Source organism: Glycine soja, chromosome 13 (assembly GCF_004193775.1).
Source record: "Glycine soja cultivar W05 chromosome 13, ASM419377v2, whole genome shotgun sequence".
Classification (NCBI taxonomy): Eukaryota; Viridiplantae; Streptophyta; class Magnoliopsida; order Fabales; family Fabaceae; genus Glycine; species Glycine soja.
The window spans coordinates 8,985,395-9,002,559 of record NC_041014.1 but is presented as its reverse complement, the minus strand read 5'-3'; the positions used below and the strand labels follow the sequence as shown (position 1 = coordinate 9,002,559).

At 38.7% G+C, this 17,165-nt stretch overlaps 1 protein-coding gene across 1 annotated transcript; it reads right to left on the bottom strand.

Annotated features, from left to right (window-relative positions):
• Positions 1-15,955: 15,955 nt before the first annotated feature.
• On the bottom strand, positions 15,956-16,582 carry LOC114381552. The gene has a single exon (XM_028340829.1). The coding sequence runs from the start codon at positions 16,580-16,582 to the stop codon at positions 15,956-15,958; it is 627 nt and encodes a 208-aa protein (XP_028196630.1).
• Positions 16,583-17,165: the final 583 nt, after the last annotated feature.

The window sequence follows — 17,165 nt, the reverse complement described above, 5'->3', positions numbered from 1 at the left end:
TAGGCTATTTCCTAAGGTTTGGTTGTTGTTGGTACGTACCACATTGCATCTGAGTGTTGAGTCAGGTGCATGCATCATTTTGTGCAGTCTTGATTGGGTCCATGGATGGATGATGAGTAATTGTTGGATGTGAATGATGAATATTTGTTGTATATGAGTGTTGAATAATGATTGTTGTGTATGCTTATCATGTTTGCATATGTTCCTTCCTAATTGTGGTTATTTGGAATTAGTATTGGTTCTTTTATAATAAACTCACCCTTGCAATTTTGTATCGTGTGGTTGATACCTGTGATGATCACGAACCTTGTTCATGGGAGCAGAATGACAGTGGCAGGGTGTAGGGAGTAAGATTCTGGTGAGGAGCCGTCGAGCCGACGTGATGACGTTGGCGTTATTTTGGGAGAGAGTTGTGTTTTGTAATCAACTCCTCCGTAGTTGGTTTTTAAGTTTTATTTTGTTGAGTTAAAGATGTAAAACTGGAATTTTAATTATATATATATGAACATATTTAATTTTCGTTATGTGTATGACATGTACCGAATTATTGTTTCTATGTAATTATGCATATTCACTTAAGTAATGGCGTGTTGTTGGATGAATTTATGTTGTGACAAAATCACTTCTATTTTCATAATAAAAAATTAAGGGAGTTCTTTTTATAAAAATTGAAATTATCGAATATTAGAGTGTGGATACCATAGCGACGAGGCGGGTCGTTACATCTGTGGTCTCACTCCCAATGCTCCCTCAATTCTAAGCAAATCAGGCTTAAAAAGGACTAAAAAACCTAGACGTCGCGCTTAGCACGAGTAAGTGAATTTGAGCTTAGCGCCAATCTTGCACTGAGCCTGGAAAGCGACAGACGACTCGCTTAGCGAGCTGATATCGCGGTAAGCGCAAGCTTGTGTAGCAGATGCCCTTCCAGATTCCCTTGACTCGCTAAGCACTCTTGTGCTGGGCTTAGCCGCTGATACACGCTAAGCGCACGAAACTCGCTTAGTGCGACATCCACTTTGGCACTTCTTCAAATTTTCTCTTTTTTGCCTGAAATTGAAGAGAATTTAACATTAATTCCTTATAAAAAGGCTTCTAATGAACAGAGATCAAAACAAAGCATAATTTATTTACAATCCTACAAAAGAACTATAAATTGTGGATTTATCTACATTGTGTAAAAGTTTTCTATACCAAAGTTAGTCATATAAGACAACTAACAAACTCCCCCAAATTTATAGTTTTGCTTTCCCTCAAGCAAAGAAAGAACAACTCACTTGTCCTCAAGTGACAGAATAACAATGGTTATTCAAAAACAAAGTTTGTTCCCAAGAATTCAATCACATGAAATGAATGGCATTTAATGCTTCAACCAACAACTTCTTACAAGACATGCAGCTTTTCAAAGATATGAACATATTTATTAAGGAACACAATTGAAATAAGTTAGTGGGAATGACAAATATCAAGGAAGGATCATCAACCAAAGCCACACGGTCACTGTTTCACTCAAGCACAAGTGTTTAGGCTATCCATCAATCAGCAACCAACATAAGTCTCAATCTTTGCACTTCATCTCATACCATATAGTCAAGAACACACAAACTTGAATCCGAAGGACTTTTACTAGGCTTGTAAAGAGGCTGGGCTGCAAGCAAATCATGGTTTTTCTAGGATGCAAAACTTAAGTTCCAGGAAAGCATTCATCTGTAGATTAACCTCTTTCTTTTTATTCCAACCTTATTACTTGCTTTTTTTTTACACATACTTATTAACTGACTGTGTGTGCTGCTCTTTTCTTACCATTTCAATCTTTTACCCAGTGATTCCCCCAAATTTGGGACAAATTTTCCTTGAACCAAGATACATTGTACAAGCTCCAGGTTCAATCAAACTATCATACTTTTAGCTCAAACTGGGTGCAAGGGATAAATCTTTCATACACAAGGTAAGCTTTTTGGCTAAGTGGCTACTTTCAATCAAAACATGGCCTTCATCATCCTCAATTTCATGCATTCATTCCATACATCAGAGATTCATGCAAAAATCATTACTTAATGTTAGTCGTTCTCTCACAATTAAAGATCACACTCTCACCTGGTTACACTTAACGCATTTATCAATCTGACACACCGACTAGCATTTTCAATCATAATCCTAATTTCATGTTCTTTCTCTTCTAATGACTACATGCTCATTCAAGGCATATGATCTACGCATTCCAATTCACTCACATCATACAATCGATCCATTCAAACCAATCAACAAACACTGATTTCCAAAATCAAACATCAACCATTGAATAAAATAAGTGCACTATTCAATCAAGCTTTTATACAAGCTACCAAACAAACTAGAACTATAAAATGAAATTTAAAAGCTGAACTGGAAATTAAAAACTAAAACATAAACATAAAATATACTAAAGACGGAATAATAATAAAACTGTTCAAAATGAAAGAAAATAAAGATCCTGTCAATCATCTTGTGAATGATCCTCTACAAGCTCGTTCAAATCCAACACCGATGCAGATGATGGATCCTGAGAAGTAGACTGGTCAGGCACTGGTGCTGGTGCAGATGGCTCAATCTCAGGGGAAGGAGGTGGATATGGCTCTGCCTGAGGGAAGGGTTCTAGTGATGCCACATCCTACTGAGCAATAACTGTGTCAGCCTCAAAAGTAAATGGCTCAGGTGGAGTGGGCTCTGGAATGATAGTGTCATCCTCCTCCTCTGGTTACGATTCCTGGGCTGTAGAGGCCTCACCCCCTCCCGAAGGAGAAGGTTGGACTCCTGGCCAGGCCACCGACTAAATGAACTCCTCAACGCTCATCACAGGCCTCTGCTGGACCGAGTTCTGCAGACTCTGCATAATCAGGATCTGACCCTGATGCAGACTCTGCAGCATGGACAATAAATGCTCTGAGCTAGGAGTGGCTGGCCCTGGGAGAACTGGAGCTGGGGCTGAAGATGCGAGAGCAGATGTAGATGGAGCAGATGTGGAAGGAGCTGAAGAAGATGGTACCTCGGATCCTTTGCCCCTAGATTTATGGGTTCCCCAAAAAGTGACCGAAGGGTCATCTGGATTCCAACAATTTATTTTAACATATGCCAAATTAATGGCTGGGCTCAAGCTCTCGAAAGTCAAAGAGTCAGAGGTGACTCCTCAGGCCTTGCAAAAGGCAGTGATCAGGGCATGAATACCTAGCCTCGAGGAGTCATGCAGAGCAATAAGAGAAGTGTGACTCGAGTTGAGGTACCCGAGGTTCATGTCCATCTTCTGAATAATGCCATAAATTAACCTGGCCTTGTCTAAAGTGATGTCTAAAGTATGAGAGGTGGAGGCCAAGTTAGAAAAGGAAAGTACACTCTAGGTTTAGGCCAATGTTAGTCATCTCATACGACTAACTTCTTTATAGAAAACATTTTCCAAAACTTGTATAGTTCCCCAATTTATGGTTATTTTGTAGTGATTTTGTAAATAAATATTGTTTTATGATTAAAACTGTCTCTAGAATATTTCCATTGGATTTAATGAGGAAATATGAGCAATTTTAGGTGAAAAAGATGCTAAGTCATGAAGTGCTACAAGTGACAGTTGATCTTAGCTCATTATTGGGCAAAGCGTGCATCCACCGCTAAGCGTAACTTCAGCACGCTTAGCATGATAGAAGAATTTGGCAGAGCATCAATTTCAAGACCGCGTGCTAAGTGCGAGATCAGTGCGCTAAGCACAACAGTTGTCTTCAGCCAGGCTCAACGCACGCCTGACGATAAGCTCAAATCCACTTACTCACGCTAAGCATGAGGGTGGCACTAAGCGCAACATTGCGAATTCAGACCCTATTTAAAGCCTGTCTTGTGCAGAATTAGGGTACAGCATTTATAATACCCAGGGCACAAAATTCCACAGGACACCACAATGCCTATTTTGGGAAAAGAGCTCTGGAGGCAGCAAGAGGAGCAGCTTTTGCAGAGATACCTAGGTTTTGTAAGCTCATTATTGTTAGGGTTTCTTCTGTAATGGCCGGCTAAACATCCTTGTTGGGGATTTCTAATGAACAGTTGATGTAATTATTTTAATATCTAATTGATTGTGTTTCTTGTGTTCAATGCATCTTTAAGTGCTTAAATTTTGTATGCTCTTGGTCTGATCAACCATTTGTGTGCCTAGTTAGGTGATTTTAACATTGGGAAATGTATTATTGACTTAGAACTTGAATGCAGCAGAATTGAAACTTAGTCTTACAAGAGGGATCTGCAGATTAAGTTTTGGCTTTAGATATGTTGTTACAATATTGTTGTTTGGTCTTAGTCTACTCCAACAAGAGGGATCTGAGAACAAAGCTCAGGCTAAATTAGTCTAAAATTTTGTAAGATATTTAAGCAAGTCTAGTCCAACAAGAGGGATCTGAGGATGAAGCTTAGTTTAAGTTAGTCTAAACCTAGGAGGGCTATCTAAATTGAGCCTAGTCCAACAAGAGGGATCTGAGGACAAAGCTTGGATTGATTCAGTCTAACTAGGGATTGAGGTTTAGTAATTTAGGCTAGAGCATAGAACACAAAAGCATGATTGATTAGAGAAACATCTTTATATGCATTAGCTGGTCTGTTAGAAAGACCCAACATTTCTACCTATTGTTGTCAATTTTATTTACTTGCATTTTTATTGTTTTTAGCCAAGACTTAGTTTAATCATATTTTAAATCATCAATTATCAATGTTTCTTTCAACAATGTCTTATTTCTGAATTTAACCCTGTCTTAGACTAATTCCCTGAGTTCGATACTCGGATTCATTCGTTTTAATTTTAAATACTTGATGATCCGATGCGCTTTCCGGAAAACCGGATTTCCCTTGAACATATTTGTATAAGAAAAGTGGACCAAAAAGTAACTGCAAGGGAAATCTACCAAAGTATTTATGGCGCCGTTGCCGGGGAACTAGATTTAAGTAGATTTTAGTTCACTTTTACGGCATTGCTTTATATTTTTCTCTTTCATTCATTGATTCTTTATGTTCATACTTTAGTTACCGTACATTCATTATTCTTTTGAACTGGATAATTGTTGTTCTGTTTTCTTGTATGTAAAGAAGATCTACTGCAGGTGATTTGATTCCAATTGATTTGGAGATTAACGCTACCTGTAGAAGGCGTAATTCAGAGAGAATCAGAAAATTTTTGCAGGATTTAGAAGCAGCAGCAACTCCAAAAGAAGAACCTCGATCTTCCAAGGCATCTTCTAGTTTTCCTATTATAGGGCATTCTCATATAGAACCAGTTGAAGATATAATCATGGATGAAGAGCCAAGAAGAGTAACCCTGAAGGATTATTCAAGTTCTATTGTGCCACAATTTTTCACTAGTATTGCACAGCCAGAAGTTCAAGTTCAGACAATTATATATCCTCCTTCTTTGATATAGCTGATTCAAAATAATTTGTTTCATGGTCTACCCAATGAAGACCCTTATGCTCACCTAGCCACCTATATAGAGATATGCAATACTATTAGGTTGGTAGGTGTACTTGCGGATGCAATTCGGTTGAGTCTGTTCTCATTTTCTTTATCTGGATAAGCTAAGAGATGGCTTCATTCTTTTAAAGGAGACAGTCTGAAGTCATGGGATGAAGTGGTAGAAAAGTTCTTAAAGAAGTACTTCCCTGAATCGAAGACTGCAAAAGGAAAAGCTACCATCTCTTCATTCCACCAGTTCCAGATGAATCGTTGAGTGAGGCACTTGAAAGATTCAGAGGTTTATTATGGAAGACTCCCACTCACGGTTTTTCAGAACCAATACAACTCAACATATTCATAGATGGGTTGAGACCACAATCTAAGCAGCTCTTGGATGCTTCAGATGGGGTAAGATCAAAATGAAGACCCCTGACGAAGCAATGGACTTAATTGAAAGCCTGGCTGCTAGTGACATAGCCATTTTGTGAGACCAAGCCCATATTCCCACCAATAAGAGTTTATTGGAGCTAACCTCATACAATGCTCTGTTGGCACAAAACAAGTTGCTATCCAAGAAACTAAGACACTAATAGAAACACTAAGTAAGTTGCCAACTCAGCTTCATTCTACACAAACTTCATATTCTTCTATTTTGCAGGTTGCAGGATGTATAATTTACGGTGGAGCTCATGAATCTGGATGTTGTATCCCTAATGAAGAACAAATTCCACATGAAGTCAATTATATGAGGAATCAACCCAGAGGAAGATTCAATACAAGTGGATTCCCAGGATTTTAGAACAACCAGTAGTATGAACAATAGAGATAGTGGTAAAATCACCCTGGTAACCAATTCAACAGAGACCAGGTTGTCAATGTCTAATCAAAAGAGACTCTGGCTCAATTCATGCAAGGGACTCTAGCTTAATTCATGCAAGTGTCAATGTCTAATCAAAAGAGCACTAAGTCTGCAATTAAGAATTTGGAAGTCCAGGTGGGCCAGCTTGCAAAGCAATTAGCTGAAAGACCGTCAAACAGCTTTATAGCAAACACAGAGAAAAATCCGAAAGAAGAGTGTAAAGTTGTGATGACTAGAAGAAAAATGGCGATACAAGCGGAGGAAAGTAAAGCTGATCAGAAGGTGGAGGGATTGAAACAACAGCTGGCTGATGAATTGCTACAAGTGATAGTTGAGCTTAGCTCATCACTAGGCTAAGTGCGCATCCACTGCTAAGCGCAACTTCAGCGCGCTTAGCGTGATAGAAGAATCTGACAGAGCATCAATTTCAAGGCCGCACGCTAAGCACGAGATCAGTGCGCTAAGCGCAGCAGTTGTCTTCAGCCACGCTCAGCGCACGCTTGGCGCTAAGCTCAAATCCACTTACTTGCGCTAAGTGCAACATCACGAATTCAGAGCCTATTTAAAGTTTGTCTTATGCAGAATTAGGGTACAACTTTTATAATACCCAGGGCACAAAATTCCACAGGACACCACAATGCCTATTTCGGGAAAAGAGCTCTGGAGGCAGCAAGAGGAGCAGCTTTTGTAGAGATACCTAGGTTTTGTAAGCTCATTATTGTTAGGGTTTCTTCTATAATGGCTGGCTAAACACCCTTGTTTAGGATTTCTAATGAATAGTTGATGTAATAATTTTAATATCTAATTGATTGTGTTTCTTGTGTTCAATGCTTCTTTCAGTGCTCAAATTCAATATGCTCTTGGTCTGATCAACCATTTGTGTGCCTAGTTAGGTGATTTTAACATTGGAAAATGTATTGTTTCCTTAGAACTTGAATGAAGCAGAATTGAAACTTAGTCTTACAAGAGGGATCTACGGATTAAGTTTTGGTTTTAGATATGCTATTACAATAATGTTGTTTGGTCTAAGTCTAGTCCAACAAGAGGGATATGAGAACAAAGCTCAGGCTAAATTAGTCTAAAATTTTGTAAGATATTTAAGCAAGTCTAGTCCAACAAGAGGGATCTGAGGATGAAGCTTAGTTTAAGTTAGTCTAAACCTAGGAGGGCTATCTAAATTGAGCCTAGTCCAACAAGAGGGATCTGAGGACAAAGCTTGGATTGATTCAGTCTAACTAGGGATTGAGGTTTAGTAATTTAGGCTAGAGCATAGAACACAAAAGCATGATTGATTAGAGAAACATCTTTATATGCATTAGCTGGTCTGTTAGAAAGACCCAACATTTCTACCTACTGCTGTCAATTTTATTTACTTGCATTTTTACTATTTTTAGCCCAGACTTAGTTCAATCCTGTTTTAAATCATCAAATATCAATGTTTCTTTCGACAATGCCTTATTTCTGAATTTAACCTTGTCTTAGACTAGTTCCCTGAGTTCGATACTCAGATTCATCCGTTTTGATTTTAAATACTTGATGATCCGATGCGCTTTCCGGCAAACCGAAATTACATCAGTTGTTCCTTAGAAATTCCCAACAAGAGTGTTTAGCCAACCATATAGAAAAACCCTAACACAAATGAGATTAAGAGTATAGAATAATTGTTCCTTACACAAAAACAGGGATCCCTACTCCTCTTCTCAGCATCTCACAATCATTCTACAACTCACTAATCTCTCTCTAATTACAAAACCTAGGTCTCTCTACAAAAGTTGCTCCTCTTGCTGCCTCCAGAGCTCTTTCCTCGAAAAATAGGCACTGTGGTGTGCTCTGAAATTGTTGTTAAAAATTTTTTGCCCTTTGTCCCCTAATCCGAGACGTTGCGCTTAGCGCCACCCTTGCGCTTTGCACGAGCAAGTGGATTTATGCTTAGCGCCAGTCATGTGCTGAGCCTGGCTGAAGACAACCTCTGCGCTTAGCACGCTGATCTCGCGCTTAGCATGCAGCCTTGATACTGATGCTCTGCTAGATTCTTCTGTCACACTAAGTGCATTGAAGCTGCGCTTAGCGCTAGATGCACGCTGAGCCCAAATGGTGAGCTGAGCGCAACTACCACTTTTAGCACTTCAAGATTTAGCCTCTTTTAACCTAAAATTGAACAGATTTCATCATTAATTCCAATGGAAAGTATTCTAGAGACAGCTTTAACAATAAAACAAGATTTATTTACAAATTACTACAAAATAAGCATAAATTAGGGAACTATACAAGTTTTGGAAAATGATTTCTATACAAAAGTTGGTCGTATAAGACGACTAACAAACTCCCCCAAATTTACAGTTTTGCTTGTCCTCAGGCAAAGAAAGAATAGTTCACTCGTCCTCAAGTGACAAATTTCAATGGTCAATCAAAAATGGTGTTTGCTTCACAGAAAAAAAAGTCAACCATATGAACTGAATATCATGAAAATCAATTGCTTTTCACAAACATGCAGTTTTTTCATAGATAGGAACATACGCAATTAGAGTCACAACTGAAATAAACTAGTGAGAATGACAAATATCAAGGAAGGATCATCAACAAAAGCCTCCCAGTCATTGTTTCACTCAAGCTCAAGTGTTTAAGCTCAATTATAAAGAACTAACACAAGTCCCAACCTTTGCATTTCATCTCATACCATACAGAAATAAACACACAAAATGAATCCAAAGGACTTCTAGGCTTGTAATGGGTTTAGGCTGCCAACAAATCTTGGTTTTTTAGGATTCAAAAGCTTAAGTTCTAGGAGAGCATTCATCCATAGATAAACCTTCACTTTTTCATTCATTCCCACCCCCAATACTTGCCTTTTTTAGGCACTCAGCTTTCATTCATGGAATTACAACATACACACTTTTTAGTTTGATCCATATTTATAGTTTTTTTTACATATATACAGAAACAGTATGAGTATATACAAAAATAGTGTGTGTATGCTATTTACTTTGACCATTACAATTCTTACACAGCGTCTCCCCCAAATTTGGGACAAATTTGCTTTGAACCAAGCTTCCTGTGGATGATGCTTTCCTACAACCTAAGACAATGTAGCGGGAGATAACGCTGTATAGGCTCTAGGTTCAATCAATCAATAATTCATTCAGCTCAAATTGGGTGCAAGGGATAAATCATTCAAGCACGTGGTCAACTTTTTGGCTAAGTGGCTATCACAATCAAACATGGCCTTCATCATCCTCAATTTCATGCATTCATTCCATACTTCAGAGATTCATGCAAAAATCAATACTAAATGATAGTCGTTTCTCTCAAAGTTTATGGATGACACTATCACCGGGATATGGTCAATGCATTCCTTCACAATCAATCTGACAAACTGACTAACATTTTCAGTCAAAGTTCTAATCACATGTTCTTTCTCTTCTAGTGGATGCATGCTTGATCAAAATAAACCTCTAATTATTCCACTCCACTCAATTCATACAACTCTCATTCATTTCATTCACAAACACTCACTTCATAACAAAGAAGCCACTAAAGCATGATTCAATCAATTCACTGTTCAAGCAAGCTTTTTGTACAAGCAAACTCAATGACTGAAATTAAAACAACTGAAACATAAATCAAACTAAATACTGATAAACTAAAGTCTTCATAATTTGCAAAATTTAAAAAAAAAAACAGAATTTAAATGTCCTGTTCCTCCTGTGGCTGATCTTCATTCAGTTATAGTACTGGAGCTGCTAATGAATCCTGAATGGTGGGCTCAGGCTCCAAAAACTGTTACTGCTGGCTAGGTCTCCTCAGGAGCTGGTGCAGGGGATGGCTCTGGCATGGGATCTGGAGAAGTTTCCTCCTCCTGAACCATAGGTATATCTGCAACAAATGAAAAAGGATCGGGGAGAGGAGTGAGCTCATCCTCTACAATTGGAACTAGCTCCTCTGTGTGTTCCTTAGGCTCATCATATTCAGGATCCTGGGCTGTGGATGCCCCACCCCCTCCAACAGGAAAAGGCTAGACTCCTGGCCAGGCCACCTGAGTCTGAAACTCCTTCATAGTCATGATGAAAGGTAGGCCGAGGCTCTGAAAACTCTGCATAAGGATTACCTACCCTCTATGGAGGCTCTAAAGCATAGAATGGAGCATCTTAGGAGAAAATGTAAAATCTGATGCAGAAGCAGTTGGTATCTATATAGGAAGTTGTGAAGTGGATGGTGAAGCAGAAGTAGATGGGGCTGTAGGAGTAGGCAAGGTGGATGAAGAAGGAGCTGAAGTGTCTGGCACTACTGTAGTAGTGGGGGTCTCTAATCTTCTACCCCTGGCCTTCCTTGGCCCTCTGAATGTCATTGTTGGATCATATAGATTCCAACAGTTCTTCTTAATGTATGCCAAGTTAATGGCAGGGCTCAGGCTCTCTAGGGATCTAGAATCTGATTGGACTCCTCTAGCCTTGCATAGAGCTGTGATCAAGGCTGGGAATCCAAGTCTAGAGCAATTGTGTTGTGTAGTAATAGAGATTTGGTGTGAGATGTGGTACCCCATATTCATATCCATCTTCATGATGATGCCATAGATTAACATGGCCCTTTCCAATGTGATGTCAAAAGTATGGGAGGTTGGGACCAAGTTATAATAAGAAAGAACGTTCCATGTCCGAGTGAGAGTAGTCATGTTCTTCCTTAAGATCTTGAAGGGGAGACCATCAACATTCAGCTCAAATCCCCTCCCTGGGATACAGAGCTTAGCAGATAACTCTTAAGGATCAGGTCTCAGGAGTGCAAATCTCGAATAAGCACATAAATTCTCCCTCTCTTCTACAATAACTGGGGTCTTCAAAAAATTATTCAAAGTATCTTCATCAAATTTAATTAGATGACCCCTGACCCGTAACTACTTAGGTGACTTGTCTTCTGGGTCGTAGAGGTTTGCATAGAATTCTTTTACTATGGTAACATTGATGCTGCCTTCATCAAAGCTTGTGAGCTCTTCGTCCCAGTGTCTTCTCATTAGTTCCTCTTTAAAGTCATCGAACTTTGTGTGGTAGATTACCATATTTCGTTCTGGTAACAGCTTCCTTGGTACAATTATATCAGTATACCTTATGTGCCATTATTTTCTCCTATTTCTTAACCCTTTTTGCACCATTTTAATTACTGATTAGTCTTAATTGTCAAATTAATTATGCAGTTTTATCATTTGGGCCTATTGGACTAATTTTGTGTTTTTAATTTAATTTCAGGAGAATTATAAGCAATTGAGCTTGAATCCAGAATTAGGCTTGGACTTGAAGAAAGCAAACAATTTTATCAAATCTTATCTTATCTAGATTTTATCTAATCTAGATATTATTTCATCTAGATCTTATCTTATCTTATTTAGATTTTATTTCATCTAGATTTTATTTTATCTTATCTTATCTTGTCTACATTTTATTTTATTTATGGGCTTGGACTTAAAACAGATTTGTAAGCTTTGGGGCTGAAAACTATATAACAGCACCAAGGTTCTAGTTTAGGCTCTTCTCTCTCTCTCTCTCCTGTTTTCTTTTTTAGTTTTAGGCTTTTCTTCTTTTAGACACCTTTTCGTTTTGCAATTCCAGTTTTTACTTTTTATTTCAGCAATAAAATTTCGTTCTTCAATCTATAATTTCGTTCTCTATTGATTAATGCAAGGCTAAGTCTACAACGTTGTTTTCTCTTGAGGATAAAGCACAGTTCTCTTTGAGGTTTTATTATTACTATTAAATTCTGTTCAGTTTTTCCTCTTCACTAATTACTCTGAAATTGTTGCTATTAATTCATGCATGCTTAGTGCTTGATTAATTGTCTCTGCGCTTAATTTACGTTCATGCTTCATGATTGTTTATGATTAATTGGTGTATGTGTTGCTTAATCACATAATGAATGCCTTATGTTAAATTTCGCTTAGTAATTTAATTTAGGGTTGGATTAAGTGGTTGAACTGATAAAGGATAAACTCTCGTAACCAAGGATAAGAGACTTGCTTGTGAATCAAGGGGAAGCAACATGTTTTAATTTTGATATTTTATAATTCGCATCTATTTGCTGTTTAATTTACACAAGTAAACAACCCCCCCCCCCAATTCGTTACTGTTTTATTACTATCTATTATGAACGTTTGGTTGACCATTGCTCGTTGGGAAACGACCTAGGATCACTTCCTAGATACTGCATTTTTAATGTTTATTTGATTCGGGTACGACCTCGATCAATACCTCTCCCAGGCTTCTTCAAAGGTGAACCTAGACCGGTCATATCTAACTTAGGAAGGTGTAGAAGGAGCCTTCCTTTTCTTAGATGCCATCTGCAAAATAATTAGAACAAAACATAAGATTAAACAAGGCTTATTCTCAACAAAACAAAAAATAAGACTAAAATTTTGACTGGGCGCTTAGCACAGAAGGCTGGGCTTAGCGCGCCTTATAAAATTTTACTCGTGGGCTAAGCGCAGCAGACTCGCGCTTAGCCTAAAGACACAAAATATTTTTCTGTAGATTAGGCTTAGCGTAGCATGCTGGGCTTAGCCTAAGTTTACAATTTTCAAAATAGAAGAGAGTCTGGGCTTAGTGCAGCATGGCGCACTTAGCTCAGCCTCACCATAATGACACTCAGGCTTAGCGCATAGGGTGCGCTTAGCCTAACTACAAAAACTCAAAAACAGTGAGAGAGTTGACCTTAGAGCAGCAAGGCACGCTTAGCTTAACCTCCTCGACATAGGGGCTTAGCACAGCAGCTGCGCTTAGCCTTATTCAAAGGACTAACTAACAGAAGCATAGTGGCGCTTAGCCTGACAGGTCAGGCTTAACGCTGAACAAAAATTTCAAAGATCTTAATGTCTGAACACTAGGCCCGCTTAGCACACAAATGAGCTTAGCGTGTTCATAACTTTCGTTCATCAGAAGGGATGAACGTGCCTAGCGCGACATGGTCCACTTAGCGCGATCATTTGGAAATCCAAAATTTTAACAGTTGTGATGAACAGGCGCGCTTAGTGCGTTCATCGCGATTTCCAAATAGAAACACAGGGGTCTTCACCCCTTTTAGCCACATTGCCCCTAATGGGCTTCTAAGTTACCTAAAATCCTAGAATGTCTAACCCTAAAACTAAAAACCATAACTTAACAACATTACTAACTAAGAAAGCAAGAAATCATCTATCCTATGGTTTGAAGGATGAAAATGAAATTGAAAATGTACTCACTTACTTGGATTGTGATTGTAATGCAGAATGAAGCAAGAACAGAGCAGGTAGTTAGTTTCAACACACAGCGGAAATGCACAAATGCTCAGGGTAAGCAAAGGCAGAGGCAAATGATTTTTAGGTAACACCCAAGTGCCTCAGCCTTTGGTTTTTAAAAACTGAAATTTGTATGGCGCGCTTAGCGCACAGCTGCACTTAGCGTGTCACGTGATGTTTGCGTTTAAAATCCCGAGTGCTTGGCCAAACCTCGCACTAAGCCCAACTTGAAGTTTCAAATTCCAGTGAGCATCTGGGGCTTAGCGCAATAGGTTGTGCTTAGTGCTTTCTACAACACAAAATTTTCTACAATATGCGTTTAGCCTGAGACGTGAGTCTTAGCGTGCAATCAAGCTTCAACTTACAGAGAGTAGTTCAGGCTTAGTGCAATAGGTGCACTAAGCGCACTTCCAAGAATTAAAAAATAGTAAGAGATTGGTTCTTAGCGCATCTTGCTGTAGAAGCAAGCTTCATGATGATGAATCAAGTTGATTCAAGAAGTTTTGATAATGACAAAGATGTTGACAAAAAGCCCAAAGAATGATTTCAAGATTAAATCAAGAACAAATTCAAGAATCAAGAGAAGTTTGATTTCAAGATTCAAGAAAAGATGAATTCAAGTTTCAAGAGAAGAAATCAAGAAGACTTCACATGGGAAGTATTGAAAAGATTTTTCAAAAAACAACATAGCACAGTTTTGTTTTTCAAAAGATATTTTCACAAAATTTTCTAAGTTACCAGGGTTTTTACTCTCTAGTAATCGATTACTAGTTTCCTGTAATCGATTACTAGTGGCAAAGTTTGATTTCAAAAGCTTTTAACTGAATTTACAATGTTCCAATTGATTTAAAAATGGTGTAATCGATTACAAGATATTGGTAATTGATTACCAGTGCATTTGAACGATGGAATTCAAATTGAATTGTGAAGAGTCACATCCTTTCATAAAAAGCTTTGTGTAATCGATTACAAGGATTTGGTAATCGATTACCAGTCTCTTTGAACTTCTTCTTCTTCTTCCTTTGCAAAAAGCTTTCTAAAGTTTTATGGTTTTCCAAACCTTGAAAACAAAAGTGTGCTATTCATCTTTTTCATTCCCTTCTCCCTTTGCCAAAAATAATTCGCCAAGGACTAACCGTCTGAATTCTTTTTGTGTCTGTCTTCTCCCTTTTCCAAAGAACAAAGGACTAACCGCCTGAATTCTTTTGTGTCTTCCTTCTCCCTTGTCAAAGAATTCAAAATGACACAATCTGAGAATTCTTTTGATTCTTCCCTTTCCCATAAACAAAAGATTTCAAAGGACTAACCGCCTGAGAATTCTTTTGTTTCCCCCTTCACAAAGTTTTGAAGGACTAACCGCTTGAGAACTTTGTCTTAACACATTGGAGGGTGGGTGCATCCTTTGTGGTACAAGTAGAGGGTACATCTACTTGGGTTGTTGTAACTGAGAACAAGAGAGGGTACATCTCTTGTGGATCAGTTCTAGTGGAGGGTACATCCACTAGGTTGTTCAAAGAGAACAAGGGAGGGTACATCCCTTGTGGATCTTTGCTTGTAAAGGACTTTACAAGGTTGAAAAGAAATCTTAAGGACCGCAGGTCGCTTGGGGACTGGATGTAGGCACGGGTTGTTGCCGAACCAGTATAAAACTCTTGTGTTTGTCTTCTTCTTCCCTACACTCTTTAATTTCCGTTGTGCACTTTAATTATCGCTTTTACTTTTGGTTAAGTTTATATTTTTGTTCTTTACTTTCTTAACATTATAGTAAAAGCCTAAGAAGGGTAGATTTTTAATTAGTAAAGGTTCATTAATAATTAATTCAACCCCCCCTTCTTAATTATTCCAAGGCCACTTGATCCAACACCTGCCCCGCTATGCCCAACTTGAAAGCTCAAATTCCAGAATGGATCTGGGGCTTAGCGCAGGACAGCGCGTTTAGCGCTCCAACAATGAAATTTTCCAAAGGAGAAGTGGCGCTTAGCACATCATCCATGCTAAGCCCATTGATTAAGGTTCAATTACAATGATGTTGGGCTTAGCGCAGTGATGGGCGCTTAGCTGAACTATTCAGCCAACCAATCAAGGGTCTGTGCGCTTAGCGCGAGCAAACTCGGGCTTATCGTGTGAAGACTGGGTGCTTAGCGCAAGGTCTGCGCTTAGCGGATAGAAAATTACAAAAAATTTTCTAAGTCTTTTTCTATCTATCTCTTCACACAAGATTAAAACCCCTTGTTCATTACCAAACAAGCTGATAATTAATCACAATCACAAGCAATTATCCTAACTACATGCAAGAGATAAGAATGAAAAAGAGAAAAGGGAAAGAAAAGTTGGGTTGGCTCCCAGTAATCACTCTTTTAACGTCACTAGCTTGACGCATCATCCTGTTATCCAGGATCTAACAAGGTTCCTACTTCAAGGACCTTCTTCTTAGGTCTCCTTTCCTCCATCACATGCACTTTCAGCCAGACATTTTGGCTAGGTGGATCTTTGTCCTCATGGGACAAATCAAAGTTGATCTTCTCATCTTCTATGCCCATTTGTAGCATCTTCTTTCCCATGTCTACCACGCAGCTTGTAGTAGACATGAATGGGCGGCCAAGAATGAGAGGAATGTTAGCATCCTCTTCTATATCTATGACAACGAAATCAGCTGGAAATATAAGGTGCTTTACCTTCACCAAAACATCTTCAATGGCTCTATATGGCCTTGTGATGGAGCGGTCAGCTAACAGGAGGGTCATGCGTGTGGGCATTATTTCCAGCTCTCCAAGTTGTCGGCACATGGAGAGAGGCATTAAGTTGATACTAGCTCCCAGATCTGTGAGAGATTTGCCTACAGCAACCTCGCTGATAGAACACGGTATCGTGACAACTCCAGGATCTTTGTGCTTGGGTGGAAGGATACCTTGAATGACAGCACTACAGTTACCCTCCACAACAATTTTGTCATTATGGATGTACCAGTTCTTCTTGGTTAGCGTATCCTTCAAAAATTTGGCATAGAGGGGCATTTGCTAAAGTGCTTCTCCAAAAGGCAAAGGAATTTCCAATTTCTTGAAGATATCAAGAAATTTGGCCAAATGACGCTCTTTATCTTTCCGGGAGGGTACCAATATGTTCATGGGAAATCCAATTCGCCGGAAAGGGCACCGGATCGTCAAGTATTTAAAATTAAAACGGATGAATCCGAGTATCGAACTCAGGGAACTAGTATTAGACAAGGTTAAATTCAAAAATAAGTCATTGTAGAAAAAAACATTGATAATGGATGGTTTAGAACAGAATTAAACTAAGTCAAAGCTAAAAATAGTAAAAATGCAAGTAAGGAAGATTGACAACAATAGGTAAAAGTGTTGAGTCTCTCTAACAAACAAGTTGATGCATAAAAGGATATTTCTCTAATCAATCATGCTTTCATGTTCTATGTTGTAGCCTAAAGTACTAAACCACGATCCCTCATTAGGCTAGCTTAACTCAAGCTTCGTCCCCAGATCCCTCTTGTCGGACTAGGCTTAACTTAAGCAGCCCTTGTAGGTTTAGACTAATTTAAACTGAGCTTCGTCGTCAGATCCCTCTTGTTGGACTAGGCTCAGC

What these genes read in the sequence shown, in the direction of transcription:
- LOC114381552 (XM_028340829.1), bottom strand. Translation starts at nt 16,582, where the DNA reads ATGCCCCTCTATGCCAAATTTTTGAAGGATACGCTAACCAAGAAGAAC.